This window comes from Pseudogymnoascus verrucosus (genome assembly GCF_001662655.1).
Source record: "Pseudogymnoascus verrucosus strain UAMH 10579 unplaced genomic scaffold scaffold_56, whole genome shotgun sequence".
Taxonomy (NCBI): domain Eukaryota; kingdom Fungi; phylum Ascomycota; class Leotiomycetes; order Thelebolales; family Thelebolaceae; genus Pseudogymnoascus; species Pseudogymnoascus verrucosus.
In genome coordinates, this window is record NW_017263707.1 from 140,760 (window position 1) to 154,660 (window position 13,901).

Below are 13,901 nucleotides of genomic sequence, written 5' to 3' on the forward strand. Positions count from 1 at the left end.
CCATCTAACAAATTCTGATATTACGAATCCCCGTCTCATATGGTGCCTTCTCCTCTCTCAATTTGGAAATACCATCAAGAGACTGGATTATTGTTGGTGTAGCCGCGTGGGGGATGGAGAGTGTTGTATGTGGAAGTTGTGTACAGCGCTGTTGGCGGGACGTCCGTGGCAGGGTTAAGCAGCGTTGGGGGTATAAAATATAGGCTCTTTTAGGAGGCTGCAGCTTTATTATGAGGACGGTTGGGTGGGTTTGATGGTCTTGCTACTTGGAGTAAATTTCGATTTCGGATTTTTTCTTTAACAATTTCTTAGATAAGAAGGAAAATTAAGCTCGCGCATTAGATTAAAAAGTACGAACTATCGGATAGCATCACATCACAATTAAGATCACGCATTGGTAAGTCATAGAATGATTGGTCATAACAGATTTCATTTGTTCATGTAGTAAATGGGGTCCTAAACTTCATTGCACATCTGTATTACTTACCGGCGACGATCGATGAAAAACCATGATATACACCGGGGTTCCGAGGAGGTAAAAACAAACTATAAAAACAAGAGAACGCCACTGGCGACTAGCCAGAAACTTTGGGAGCCTAACGCCACAGTAAAACTTTTTGGAATAGCCCTCAAGAAGCCCACAGGAAGCTCGATCCCATTCAAGATGTCCCCAGAACGGGGAAATAAGAATGTTCGTCTCGACTTCGTAGTATTCAAAAGCCCACGTTTTCTGGTCAATGCCCACAAAAGCCAACTAGGAACAGCCGTCATTGTCATGTCAAAAGCCACTGGTGTCACTTCCGAAGAAGCTTGATCTCAAAGCCACAGCTCCCAAGAGGGAGTATAAGTCTAGAGCGGACAACCCACAGAGCCAACGAACCACAAGCCAACGTGTCAAAGTATCTCAAAAGGAGCCCTCAGTCCTGTGCGGCAATTATGTGCATCATCCCTAACAAACCGACATTTAGAAGGTCTGCTTCTTGCCAGCGAAGTCGCCGAAGCCGCCACGGTTGGTGCTGCCACCACGACCGCCGCCACGTCCACCGCGTCCACCACGGTCGCCGAAGCCACCGCGTCCACCGCCACGTCCACCACCGCGTCCGCCGCGGTCACCGAAGCCACCACGTCCACCACGGCCACCGCCGCGTCCACCACCACGGCCGCCACCACCGGCATCACGGTCTGGGCGGGGGGTAGCGTAATCGAGACGGACTGGGCGTCCACCGACATCAGCACCCATCATGTTCTCCATGGCGTTCTTGGCATCCTCAACCGAAGAGAAGGTGATGTATCCGAAGCCCTTGGGGTTTCCGGAGTCCCTGATAAAATGTTAGTGGGAAGTACTTTCTTCTGTGTAGACGGTATAACTTACATATCAGTTGGGAGTCTGACGTTCACGACAGTGCCGTGAGCACCGAAAGCCTCGCCGAGCATGTCCTCGTTGGCCTCGAAGGAGATGTTGCCGACGAAAAGGGTGTCGGACTCTGGGTTCTTGGCATCACCGTAGGTCTGGGCGCGAGCGTTGGCGCGGTCCTTTGGTGCGGCGTTGTCACGGGGAGTGGAGAAGTCAACGTTGGCCTCGCGACCATCGATGAGAGCACCCTTCTTGGCCTTGAGGGCAGAGGCGGCATCGGCGGAGTTGGCGAACTCAACGTAACCGAAACCCTTGGAGCGGCCAGACTCGCGGTCAGAGATGACGCGAGCGCCAGTGATCTCACCGAACTCCTCGAACTCGCGGTACAACCACTCGTCATCGATGTTCCAGCTCAGGTTACCAACGAACAGGTTCTTGGATCCGGTATCCTCGACCTCAGTCTTGGACTTCTTGGCGGCGGTCTCCTCCTCCTCATCATCGGCCTTGCGCTTCTTGGATGGGGCAGCCTCCTCGGTGCTCTCCTCCTCCTCAGAGTCGTCAGAGTCGTCGCTATCGGAAGAATCGGAACCAGACTCCTACATTGATCAGCTTGGGTCTACTATAAATTAGACCGATGAAGACTTACAGTTGCCTTGGCATCCTTGGCTGGGGCGGCCTCCTCCTCGCTGTCGGACGAATCGTCGCTGTCACTCTCCTCAGTGGCGGCGGCGGGCTTGGAATCATCAGAATCAGAATCAGATGAACCATCCTCGCTTTCGCTGGATGAGGATGAGTCAGAGGAATCAGAGGTAGCTACCTCTTTCTTGGCAGCGCCGTTGGTCTTCTTGACCTCGACCTCAGCCTCAGACTCGGACTCGGACTCGGAGCTAGCGGCAGACTCGGCGGACTCAGAGTCGGAGTCGGAAGACTCAGACGGTGGTGCGGCCTTCTTGGACTTCTTGGAAGGGGCAGCCTTTGCGACGACCTCCTTGGCAGACTTCTTGCTGACAACTGGTGCCTGTGATGGTTTAGTGATTGATCCGGATTGAACAATTTGAGAGTTGTATTTACCTGAGCCTTGACCTTGCTGGTCTTGGTATCCTTTGATTTTCCCATTTTGATTGATTTATGTAGGATGAAGGGTGATTAGGGGAGAAGAATTTGTGAAGGATGGAAAGGGTGGTTGAGAAGAAAGGTGGTAGCGGTCTGGTATTTGTACTCAGATATAAAAAAGATGGCGGGCGGGTTCACGGTCCATCAGAGAAAATCTCTTAGCGCCCCGATAACAAAAATTTATGCGGGTAGGTTTTCTGCCGCTGGTGGCTCTTGGCGGTCAGTGAATACACTAGTTTGTATTGGGCCAAGCGTATTATCGACGTGCCCGACCTCACAACTCGGAAGTGGTGAGAGCTTCAAGTATCTATCTGAACAGCTCGATCAACGGTGACGCCCTGGGAACAATTGCCGCAGTCGACATCTCGGATTTGCAATCGCCTCGTCTCTATCAACCACCTTGCTTTGCGCACCCTCATCTACCTCCAATGGCGCCCACTCCAGAGTCAGCCGCGTTCCTGGCCAAGAAGCCAACGGTCCCAGCGAGCTTCGACGGTGTCGACTACGATGATACGCCACGATTGAAGCAAGCACAGGACGCTATTTTGCGCGAGCAGTGGGTCAGGAGTATGATGGCACGTCTCGTCAGAGAGGAGATGGGCAAGTGCTACTACCGCGAGGGAGTCAACCACCTCGAGAAGTGCGGAGCGTTAAGAGGTGAGGATACCCGGAAACCCATCCCCTTTCTTTTATTGTTTGTAGTGATTACAAGTGGATATTTTTTCTGGGATACGGAGACTAATTGAACATTGCAGAGAGATATTTCGAGCTGCTCAAGGAGTCCAAGGTTCGCGGTTACTTGTTCCAACAGCAGAACTACATCCCCGAGAAATAGATGGAGACGGAGACGTATCGAGCACAGGAATGGAGGGAGTTATGGCCTACCAATGAGGCAAAGTCAATGGCAAAGGAGGGGAATGATACAGTGGAGGGTGGGTGGTGTTGTGCGTGCGGGCATCCTGGGGCCGTAAACTGCTGTGAGAATCTCTGCAGTTGTATATAGTACGAAATGTACAAAATGAAATCAATTCTCGAATTAACACACTGTAAAATGTGTGAATGAGTGACCCATTGCGACTCCAATCGTAAGTTGGTCGTTATAGACTGGTAGTCCTCGGCTTTTGATATTGCGCTTTTGGTTTACTTTGGTAACCGCAATAAACTTCTATCCCAATAATCTACAGCACCTCTTCATCGCAACGGAATTCCACCAGCCAAACGACATCACCATGATTTGTAGCCGCTGCCTCCACAGGGCGTCAGCTCTGCCACAGCGTATACAGCACACGTTCCTCCGCTCCCTTACGAATTCTGCGCCTAGCGCCTTACCAGCGACTCCAGCAACCTCCACGGGACCAACAATCTCGACACCTCTACCTCCTAAGCCAAAGGCAAAAGCGCCCCTACCGGTATCCGCCGCGCCGGCCGGGACGATATTGAAGGGGTTAAACTATTTAAAGGGCAGAGATGATCCCACGGCACTTGCTGAGGAGGAGTATCCAGAGTGGTTGTGGAAGTGCTTAGACGTGGACAAGAAGGGCAAGGACGGAGACGAGCTTGAGGGAGATGAGTTCTGTATGTCTATGCCACATTGAACACCCATACGATATCACTGAGCTAACTCCCAATCTTTACAGCTAAATCCAAGAAGACCCGTCGTTTAGTTGCGAAGAGGCAACGGAAGCTCGAAGCCCGCCTGATCGCGTCTGGCGACACCGAATCTCTCATTCCAAAGGTCCCGTTGCAGCAGCAGACAATTGATCTGCCGTCCAACGAGCAGGGTAGCGTCGAGGGTGCTTTGGATGCTGTAGCAAAGAGAGACGAGTTGACGAAGGCGATGAGGGGAGAGAGGAGGGCGAAGATCAAGGAGACGAACTTCTTGAAGGGCATGAACTAGTCAATGGACTTGGCTGTAACAACATTTGTGGGGTCATTGTATTGTATATTTCGAGGGATACACAGGATATATCAGAATTAAGAAAGCGCATATCACTGCAGGTACATCTAGCACTATTATATGTTGAGGATTAAATTTGTTCGTGTGTTCCTGTGCCCCTTGCTACATTATAAAATGCTGTAGTCACCAGGATGTTCTCCGGTTTCAACCAACTAGTCCATTACGCCCATTGCCAAATATCAGAATCCAGCCTCCCAAGGTATTGATAACGCCGGCTTCCACTATACATTCCCTTTACAAGCCGAATCTAATCTTCGTCCCCTTCGCCGATTGCAGATTTCTTGAGCTGCAATTCAGCCTTCACCTTCTCGATATTCCCCTTAATTCTCGTTTTCAGGATCGGATTGACCTGCATCTCCCATGATGCCTGCAGACTCGCCAGTTGCTTCTCCATTTCGTCAATATCTTCCTTGGCACCTTGGAGCTGGGCCAATCTGGCACGCTCGTCATCGTCGATCTCGTCGTCAGAGCCACCGTCTGCCTCGTCATCTTCAACGCTGGCATCGGACGACTCGTCACCACTGTCTCCATTCACATTGCCGCTTGCATCCGGCGTGCCACTTGTAATCGTTGCAATCGGCGTTTCAGCGATGGCGTTGGATGCGGGTGTTCCGATATCAAAGTCGGCCTCGAAAGCAGCTTCCAAATCAGCCTCAAGGTCCGCATCAAGGTCATGCTCCTCTCCCTCTTCTTGTTTATGCAAGCCATTGCCATTGATATGGCCGTAATATGCAGTGCCATCATCAATATCCCCATCTGCGTCCTCGTCTTCGGAATATCCTTCCTCCTCGTCGTAGGCGAGTGGGCTTCCAAATGAACGGCTCCCTTGTCGGCTCCGAACTTCGGGTTCAATGAGCTCATGCCTGATACTCTCTGCCTTCAGATCGGCCTCCAAGAGCTTTTCAACGGCGTCTTCCACGGCTTCAATGGCTGTCCTACTGATGCGCTTCCTGAACCGGCGCTTGCGGGCAAAGTGCATTGGAGGCGTTAATCCATGCGGATATTGGAAAGTGTGAGGATCAACAATCTTTGGTAGTTCTATCGTTGCCGCCTCCGCCTCTGTCTTTATTGGCGCAAAAACCAAAAGCATTTGGCAGATGTCTGCTGATTTCCACCACCCTCTCTTGTCCCAACTTTTCATGCCTTCAATAACACAAGGTAGGTCGACTAGGGTCGCTGCGTAGTGATGCTTGCGTACCGTTACGATCGCGCGGCGCCCTTCTTGGTGTATGAATTTCATCTGGATGTCTGCCCCGTTTTGGTGTCGTGGTACGCCAATAGTCTTTTCTTGGATCGCTTCACGAACGTAGTCACAGTCCGGTCCAGGTATCATGCGCAATATAAATTCTTCCACCACAAGCGGGTCTTCTTCCCTGTCGCTGGCCTCGGAGTCATAGCCTTCTCCAAGCGGTCTCTTTGGCGGCTTGCCTTTGAATTTCGCCTTTAAAACGGTTGGAGCCTTTGGGCCTCCTAGGCTCAGCTTCAGCTTCTTCGGCGCTCTCTCTGCTATAGCGCGTGATTTGTGATCATCTCCATCGTCGGATTCGTCTTTTATACGTTTGCCATTCTTGTTCGCTGCGGCTTTGGCAGAAGGTTTGGATGCTCGCCCAGCCTTGGTTTTAGGTAGCGGCTTGACTACGATCTCGCTAGGGGTCGTTGGTTTTGATCCATTGCTCATATTAAGCCTGATCTTTGGGGCGGCACTGCCTGGAGTCGGAGTGCCCGCTGTCGAAGGGCTCCTTCCTGTGAGGTTGAATCCTGGGGTGGAACCGCCACCGATCTTGAGGGTAATCGTGGGCTTCGACATCGTTGTTGATGAAGTCGCAGTATCTCTTTAATGGTGCATTTGTTTGGTTCGAAATGTCCGCGAAGGTGTCTTCAGGCAGAGGTAGCGTTCGTCATAAGAGCGATGTGAATGTGAAGTGGATGGGTTGTTTCCCCAAAGCCCGCCACACCAAGGTCGCGTCGGGGCTTCGGGAAAACAATAATCCACAACCCAATATTTGGCGTGAAACCACCATGAATACGTACGAGACAAGTCGACAGCTTTGCCCCTCACGACCTGTATATGTTTCTTGCAAACAATGCAAAGTGAAGATTGTAGGGTTGATTGAGAATGGCTACGCCTTCACCCCACAAGCCTCGACGCAAGGGGAAGAAAGCTGGCGGCGAAGTCTCCTTTGCGAGCAATGTCATCAAACACAGCGCAGGCCGAGTCAAAGACTCCACTGGAAACCTCTCGGCCTCGTCTACCGGAATAAAACCAACATATCCTCTTGCAGCTTTTATGTGGTCAGCCCGTGGAGGTGTTTCGCAATGGACCGTACTCCCGATTGTCCTCATGGTCGTAGGAATGATCCGTTGGGCGGCCGGGCTATGGGGCTACTCGGGTATGACTTCAGCTGTAATCCCCGAGACGAATTCATGCTAATATTCTTCCGTTTGGCAGGTTACCAGAATCCTCCCATGCATGGCGACTATGAGGCGCAGCGGCATTGGATGGAAATCACAACTCAGCTACCTATCTCTCAATGGTACTTCCATGACCTAGAATGGTGGGGGTTGGATTATCCGCCCTTGACAGCTTATCACAGTTGGGTCTTCGGGAAAATCGGGTCTTATATAGATCCCAAGTGGTTCCTCCTGCATACTTCAAGAGGGCTGGACGATGAAACGCTCAAGGTTTTCATGCGGGCCTCTGTCATCATCTCCGAATACTTGGTCTATATCCCCGCTGCCGTTATATTCGTCAGGCGATACAGCCGCCTCCAGGGCGTTCAAACCTGGGATTCTTCTGTTGCGTTGGTTGCAATTCTCCTCCAACCAGCAACCATACTCATCGACCATGTCCATTTCCAGTATAACACTGTGATGCTCGGGTTGGTTCTAGCTTGCGCGTCGAGCATTGTGGCAGGCCGCTACATGTGGAGCTGCGTATTCTTTGTTTTTGCCCTGGGGTTCAAACAAATGGCTCTCTACTACGCACCGGCCATCTTTGCTTACCTACTAGGTGTATGCATTTTCCCAAACATCAATGTCCCTAGATTCCTCGGCATCGCATTGGTCACAGTTACTGCCTTTGCGCTCTTGCTGTTACCCATCATTGCGGGTGCAATCTATGATCAACGTCATGGCATAGATGCCATCCCCGAATTGAACGGCCATGCCCCTATCTTCCCTATTTTCTCTTCTTACACGACTTACTTGGACCCACATGCGTGGTACTTTCCTCCGGTGCATCAAGTTGCGCAGCTGGTTCACCGCGTCTTTCCCTTCGCCCGTGGTTTATTCGAGGACAAAGTTGCCAACTTCTGGTGCGCTCTCAATATTGTCTACAAGCTTAAATATCTTCCGATCGTCCAGCTGCAACGCCTTTCGCTTTTAGCGACCCTAGGGTCTATTTTCCCACCATGCGTGGCTATATTTCTGAACCCCAGAAAAGAACTGCTGCCGCTGGCATTGGCGGCGACAGCATGGGCCTTTTTCCTCTTCAGCTTCCAAGTGCATGAAAAGTCGGTATTATTGCCTCTAATGCCGATGACGCTGCTTCTCGCATCGAAAAATGGCATGCACCCGTATACACGGTCGTGGGTCGGTTTCGCAAACATTCTCGGCGCGTGGACCATGTTCCCTCTGCTTCAACGTGTTGAACTACGAATCCCATATGCAGTGTTGACATTGCTTTGGGCATACCTTCTTGGTATACCACCGGTGAGCTGGGAAGTCTACCGGAAACCCGCTTGGGGCAAGGGGCCACTAGAGCAGGGCACAGTCTTCATACACACTATCTTTTATCTTGTTATGATCCTATGGCATGGCCTAGAAGCGTTTGTGGACGCGCCGAAGGGTCTACCAGATCTGTGGGTGGTGCTTAACGTGGTGGTTGGAGCAGCAGGTTTTTCTATTTGCTATTTGTGGTGTTTGGGCGCTTTAATCCTCAACAGCCGTCTCATGGAGACCCCAAGTAGCCAAAAAGGAACCCCGAAAAAAAAGACGAAGTAATGGAGTCCAAAAAAGGACCATCCATAGAGGAAGAGACCGTGATACCCACAGATCATTTCAGGGCCTGATTAATAGCTCAGTTATGTAAATTATATAACAGAATTGTACAACATAAAGTCTACTTGGAATATTGTGCATCTTTTTCTTATTACTTCCGTTTGAAGCACTGAAGGGGCAGGTGGTGTTGCTTGGTAATCTCACTCGGCGCCAAAGATGTAGAGTGGAGTCACTTTCGGAGCCGGAGGAACGTCCCCATGCTCCAGGCAGACGGGAATGAGAGTTGATAAGAAAGGCAAACCTTACACGGCAGGTTTCCAGTATTCTTCATCACATCCAAGGCAGAGACATAGTTCATATTATGTCCAGTCTAAAGATCAATCCCTCTGACAAATCCTATAGATAGAGTACTTCGCTGTCTGGAAGTGCATCTTCCATATCATCCACCAGCCTTACGAATATATCGTGCCTATTACCTACCACAATGGCTTCTTCAAATCAACCAACGCACACTCTCAACAAAACGTTTCCCCTTTTCCCCCGTCTTCCGATCGAAATCCGCCTTAGCATCTGGCACCTTACTCTTACTCCCAGAGTGATTGAGCTGCAGCTCTCGTCACTCACATCCAACGACCTGTACGCAACCTCAGACCTGTTATACAAGACCCCTCTCACGCGCCCGCGGCTTCACCCCCTTTTTCATATTAACCGCGAGACGCGGTCTGAAGCCTTCGCCATCTATCGGCCTCTGTCGCCTCAACCAAACGGCGTGTTTATGTCCTCTCATGAGCACCCCTTCGATCTGACTTCGCACTCACTCGATACCTATGTATTCCTTTTGCCACTGTATTATCTCCAGCAACAGCAATCAGATCCAGCCGTGATGTTTTCTGCGAATGCTGCGCTAGCTATTGGACTTACACGGGAATTCGTTTTGGACCGACTTGCTTCGGCAAATGACGGACTTGACGTTTCTAAGATCGAGTCTATGGGCATTATGTGGAGCGATATGCACATTAAAGATCCATCGACGCTTATAAAAGCATTACAACCATTTAAAAGTTTGAGGCAGCTGTTTATTTGTTTTGTGGAACAGACAGTCGAGGGCGAGTTGTTTAAGAAGGGGAACAGAATTGGTGGCTTGATGATGTCGCTGGTTCATAGAGAAGGGTCACAGATCCGGAGTAGGTTTTTGTTCAGAATCTTGGACGAATATGAAGAGCTCGCCAAACGGATGAACGTGGCCTTGGCTGAGGCTGGAATATCAACGGAGTTAGGGATTAGAATGGTGAGACTTGAGACATGAATCCAACATATCTCATGGGCTTTATTATTCCGACATGAAGATTGTAAAGACCATATCGATGCACAGTTGCTTTGGCCTAATTTCATGAGGACAGTCACCTAGAGCAATCCGTCAATCTATGAGAAGCTTGATGCTTCTCATTTCATGGCAATATATCACCAGCACGTGATGTTCCAATGGTTGATGGGAGACCAACCATTGACTTATCACAAGTATGAACGCTCTGATAGATACATATTTCCCACGCAACTACAACTAACATGCCACGCTCTCTGCATGATAGGGCCGTCGAGCCTTAATTATTATATCATCCTCTTAGTGGTAACTGGGGTCGGCCCGCTCCAAGACACAGCGAACGTGGGGTAACATGGGGGTACACGGTGATAGCGCGGGGTAATCGAGTACATGTTGCTCGCGTTTATCAATCATCCAGCCATACATACTTGCTGCCTTCTATCCCAAGATGCGTCGTCATCTGTCAGCTGGTACTCCCGTACATAACCCCCAAACCGATATCGCAAGCTGTCGCGGGGAAGTAGCAATACAAAGGAAACCGTGGAAGTCTCACATCCCCGCTCCTTCTCTTTATATTCCGTATCTCAAGAGATAAACTCTTACTCACAGAAGAGCCATTCTGCAATTCCCCCAAAATCCTATAGATTATTTTTTGATTGTATTCCCAGCATCATGACTGCGGTACCTGAAAATGATTTGGCCCCAATTGCGGTCCGCCCAAAAGTGCTTATACCAGAAAAGGTATCACCAGACGGCCTCGCCATTCTCCAGGGCTCACTCGATATCGACCAGCGCTCTGGTCTAAGTGCCGATGAATTAAAAGCTATCATCCCAGACTACGATGCATTGATCATCCGCTCGGAGACCAAGGTCACGGCGGAGCTTCTCTCGGCTGCTACGAAGCTGAAGGTGGTTGCTCGAGCTGGCGTGGGAGTTGACAATGTTGACGTCGCAGCTGCCACCGACCTCGGTGTTATTGTTGTAAACTCGCCCAGTGGAAATATTGTGGCCGCCGCGGAGCACACAATTGCATTGCTTCTGGCCACAGCTAGGAATATACCTGCCGGGTCTGCGAGCCTCTCAGAAGGAAAATGGATACGAAGTAAACTCGTCGGAGTGGAAGTCAGTAGCAAGACGCTGGGTATAATTGGCCTGGGCAAAGTCGGACTCAAGGTGGCACGTATGGCTGTCGGATTGGGCATGACAGTCGTTGCCTTGGACCCTTACGCCAGTCCTGAGATTGCGGCTGCAAACTCAGTATCCATGGTCTCTGACTTACAAGTGCTCCTTCCTCTAGTCGATTTTTTAACAATCCATACACCCTTGGTGGCCAGCACGATGGATCTGATAAGCACAGAAGAATTAAAGAAAATGAAGAAGACTGCAAGAGTCCTGAATGTTGCGAGGGGAGGCGTATTTAACGAAGAAGCTCTCTTGGAAGCACTAGAATCTGGGACAATTGCAGGTGCTGGCTTGGACGTTTTCACATCTGAGCCACCGGCGCCAGGATCGGCAGCCCAAAAGCTTAGCAGACACCCAAAGGTCGTGGCTACCCCACATTTGGGAGCGAGCACGGTAGAAGCCCAGGAAAATGTCAGTCTGGATGTTTGTGCTCAAGTCCTCACAATTCTCTCCGGAGGCCTCCCGACATCAGCTGTGAACGCCCCTTTGATTCTACCCGAGGAATACAAGAAACTACAGCCGTTTGTCCGGCTTGTTGAAAGTCTGGGGAGTTTCTACACTCAGCACTTCGGCTCTCGTGGAGCTGCCACCGGTGGCAAGACCTTTGACCTAATTTACGAGGGAGAATTGGCTTCTATATCAAATACTCGACCCCTGTTCGCTGCCCTCGTCAAGGGGCTAACATCTTCTATCTCCGACTCAGGTGGCCGTGATGTCAACATTGTCAACGCCTCGTTGATTGCCAAGCAAAAGGGGATTGTTATCAACGAAAGTCATCGTCGAGAATCCAGTAGCCTGACATATGCCAGTCTGGTCACCTTGCGATCATCGAATTCCGATGGGACAGGAGAGCAAATGATCTCGGGATACGTGTCAGGAAACTCGATTTTCATCTCGAAACTTGACAGGTTCACGACCAGTTTTATTCCAGAAGGCACCTTGATTATTTGCCACAACTATGATTCGCCGGGCATGATCGGGCACGTGGGTGGTATTCTCGGCAGCCGCGATATCAATATCAGGTTTATGAGCGTGGCGGCCCTAGACGGTCCAGGCAATACTGCTCCAGGCCAGAACACAAACGGTAAAATACAAAAGGAGGCGCTGATGATTCTAGGAGTCGATGGCATTGTCGGGAAAGACAATATCGCTGAGCTCGTGGCTCAGGAGGGCATACTGGATGTGTCAGTGGTGACGATTTAAGGCCTTCGACTTGTTGACACTAGCTCTATGAAAACACGCACTATTCCAGAAATATAAAGAGCACAACAGATAAGCAAGTGATTATGCACACTAGGGAGGCCATACAAGCTTTTGTTGCCTCATCTACTGTATACATCTCCACAGCGTGCCATGATATGAGACTGCCAAGATACGTATCGGCGATCTCAAGACATCTGCCGGGCCGTAGGAACCGTATCCCCGCATTTTCCTTCAATTGTATGAGAACCCCACCAACGCATGGTCAGTTAATATACTTGTGGCCGCTGGTTACGTGCCACGTGAAGGAAATAGAGTAAACCTCGTGCATTGCCCTCGCGGCTCAAGATGACGGAGGATATTTCCCCGCGTTCTAATACAGCTTGGAACCAAGTAGATCTATTATTTTATTTATCTGTTCAAAACACACCACTGATGAGAATATCCGAATATATTGCAGAATGCAGCGCTACGGAAGAACTATGAGAGTGTTTTTCGTCGACTACATATAGGGCAGATGGCCCTCGGGGAGGTAGAAGTCTTGGCCCATAAAGTCTAATAACGCGATTATCATAAGCTTAAAAATGGTTGCTATTAAGCCCCTCTTTGCCTTGAGCCTTCTGGCTGGGCTCATAGCCCCCGCACTCTCAGCGGCAGTCAGGATCAACGCCCTTGGTGACAGCATTACTGGATCACCTGTACGACTCTTCCATTTTCTCCTGTCAGCAGTTTGATGTCTATGGACTGACATCTGAGTAATCTAGGGCTGTTGGAGAGCACTTCTCTACCAAAAGCTAGTGCAGGCTGGCGTCACCAACATTGATTTTGTCGGGACCCTTCCTGGCCAAGGCTGCGGTATCGCGTATGACGGCGAGAACGACGGCCACGGAGGCTTCCTTGCCACTGGCATCGTTGCAAACAACCAGCTTCCGGGATGGCTCGCAGTTTCTAAGCCTGACGTTGTGATGATGCAGCTTGCCACGAACGATGTCTGGAACAACATTGCTACAGCCACCATCCTGAACGCATTCTCCACGCTCGTCGATCAGATGCGTGCCTCCAAGAGCACCATGCACATTGTTGTTGCTCAAATCACACCTATGAACCCCACCGGCGGCTGCGCGACTTGTTCAGCAGGTATCATAGCCCTCAACAGTGCTATTCCAGCGTGGGCTGCGGCGAAGAGCACAACCAAGAGCCCAATCACCGTGGTAGATTGCTACACTGGGTACAACACCGCCACGGATACCTACGATGGAGTGCATCCAAATGATAACGGGAACGTGAAGCTTGCAAATGCGTGGTTCAAGCCACTTCAGGCTGCAATTTCGGCTGCGAGCTCTGGGTCAAAGGCAACAATCGCATAGGAGGTCAAGGATGGGCTGGAAGGTACCATCCGTGCTTTGGGAAGTTGCAAATCCAGCAGGAGCGATTGGCATATCCAGTGTTTGTAGGCAGATGGGCTTCGTAGCAGGCCTATACTGTGCTGTACATACGTGAGCGATTATCAGAACAGCATGTAAATAGGAAATTTCGGGGCAGATTGTACATAGGGAAATCCTTTGGAAGCAAAGAATCTAGACCGGACGTGTCAGAGCCGTTACATGCAGTATTTTGATACTACTTGAACAGGGACTCTTGCTGGTGGGCATTTTTAGGGGTCCTAAGAAGACTAGTATTTTATTCTTGACATACCCCTGCAATGAAGGTATAGTGGACACATGGGCAACGTATATACAACGGTGGTATACCACGACGAAGTTTGATACAAGTGA

General features: G+C 50.3%; 8 protein-coding genes across 8 annotated transcripts; 6 read left to right on the forward strand and 2 right to left on the reverse strand.

The window, feature by feature from the left end:
* Nucleotides 1-416: 416 nt before the first annotated feature.
* VE01_09086 (uncharacterized protein) lies at nt 417-2,621 on the reverse strand. The gene is made up of 4 exons (XM_018278502.2): nt 2,426-2,621; nt 2,001-2,372; nt 1,373-1,950; nt 417-1,319 (listed from the first exon to the last, which is right to left on the reverse strand). Exons 1-4 carry the CDS (start codon nt 2,468-2,470, stop codon nt 965-967), a joined length of 1,350 nt encoding a protein of 449 aa, XP_018126553.1. The 5' UTR covers nt 2,471-2,621; the 3' UTR covers nt 417-964.
* A 69-nt stretch (nt 2,622-2,690) lies between these two features.
* On the forward strand, nt 2,691-3,501 carry VE01_09087 (uncharacterized protein). Its single transcript, XM_018278503.2, has 2 exons — nt 2,691-3,124; nt 3,223-3,501. The coding sequence occupies exons 1-2, from the start codon at nt 2,896-2,898 to the stop codon at nt 3,300-3,302; spliced, it is 309 nt and encodes a 102-aa protein (XP_018126554.1). The 5' UTR covers nt 2,691-2,895; the 3' UTR covers nt 3,303-3,501.
* A 173-nt stretch (nt 3,502-3,674) lies between these two features.
* VE01_09088 (uncharacterized protein) lies at nt 3,675-4,492 on the forward strand. Its single transcript, XM_018278504.2, has 2 exons — nt 3,675-4,042; nt 4,105-4,492. The coding sequence occupies exons 1-2, from the start codon at nt 3,697-3,699 to the stop codon at nt 4,362-4,364; spliced, it is 606 nt and encodes a 201-aa protein (XP_018126551.1). The 5' UTR covers nt 3,675-3,696; the 3' UTR covers nt 4,365-4,492.
* Nucleotides 4,476-6,463, reverse strand: VE01_09089 (uncharacterized protein). Its single transcript, XM_018278505.2, has one exon. It carries the CDS (start codon nt 6,229-6,231, stop codon nt 4,672-4,674), a length of 1,560 nt encoding a protein of 519 aa, XP_018126552.1. The 5' UTR covers nt 6,232-6,463; the 3' UTR covers nt 4,476-4,671.
* Nucleotides 6,464-6,468: 5 nt separating this feature from the next.
* ALG6 (Glucosyltransferase-like protein) lies at nt 6,469-8,539 on the forward strand. Its single transcript, XM_018278506.2, has 2 exons — nt 6,469-6,814; nt 6,874-8,539. Exons 1-2 carry the CDS (start codon nt 6,541-6,543, stop codon nt 8,424-8,426), a joined length of 1,827 nt encoding a protein of 608 aa, XP_018126597.1. The 5' UTR covers nt 6,469-6,540; the 3' UTR covers nt 8,427-8,539.
* Nucleotides 8,540-8,907: 368 nt separating this feature from the next.
* On the forward strand, nt 8,908-9,729 carry VE01_09091 (uncharacterized protein; the record flags this gene model as incomplete). The annotated part of the gene is made up of 1 exon (XM_018278507.1): nt 8,908-9,729. The coding sequence occupies one exon, from the start codon at nt 8,908-8,910 to the stop codon at nt 9,727-9,729; it is 822 nt and encodes a 273-aa protein (XP_018126596.1).
* A 687-nt stretch (nt 9,730-10,416) lies between these two features.
* On the forward strand, nt 10,417-12,129 carry VE01_09092 (uncharacterized protein; the record flags this gene model as incomplete). Its single annotated transcript, XM_018278508.1, has 1 exon — nt 10,417-12,129. One exon carries the CDS (start codon nt 10,417-10,419, stop codon nt 12,127-12,129), a length of 1,713 nt encoding a protein of 570 aa, XP_018126598.1.
* A 581-nt stretch (nt 12,130-12,710) lies between these two features.
* On the forward strand, nt 12,711-13,707 carry VE01_09093 (uncharacterized protein; the record flags this gene model as incomplete). Its single annotated transcript, XM_018278509.2, has 2 exons — nt 12,711-12,824; nt 12,891-13,707. The coding sequence occupies 2 exons, from the start codon at nt 12,711-12,713 to the stop codon at nt 13,491-13,493; spliced, it is 717 nt and encodes a 238-aa protein (XP_018126560.1). The 3' UTR covers nt 13,494-13,707.
* Nucleotides 13,708-13,901: the final 194 nt, after the last annotated feature.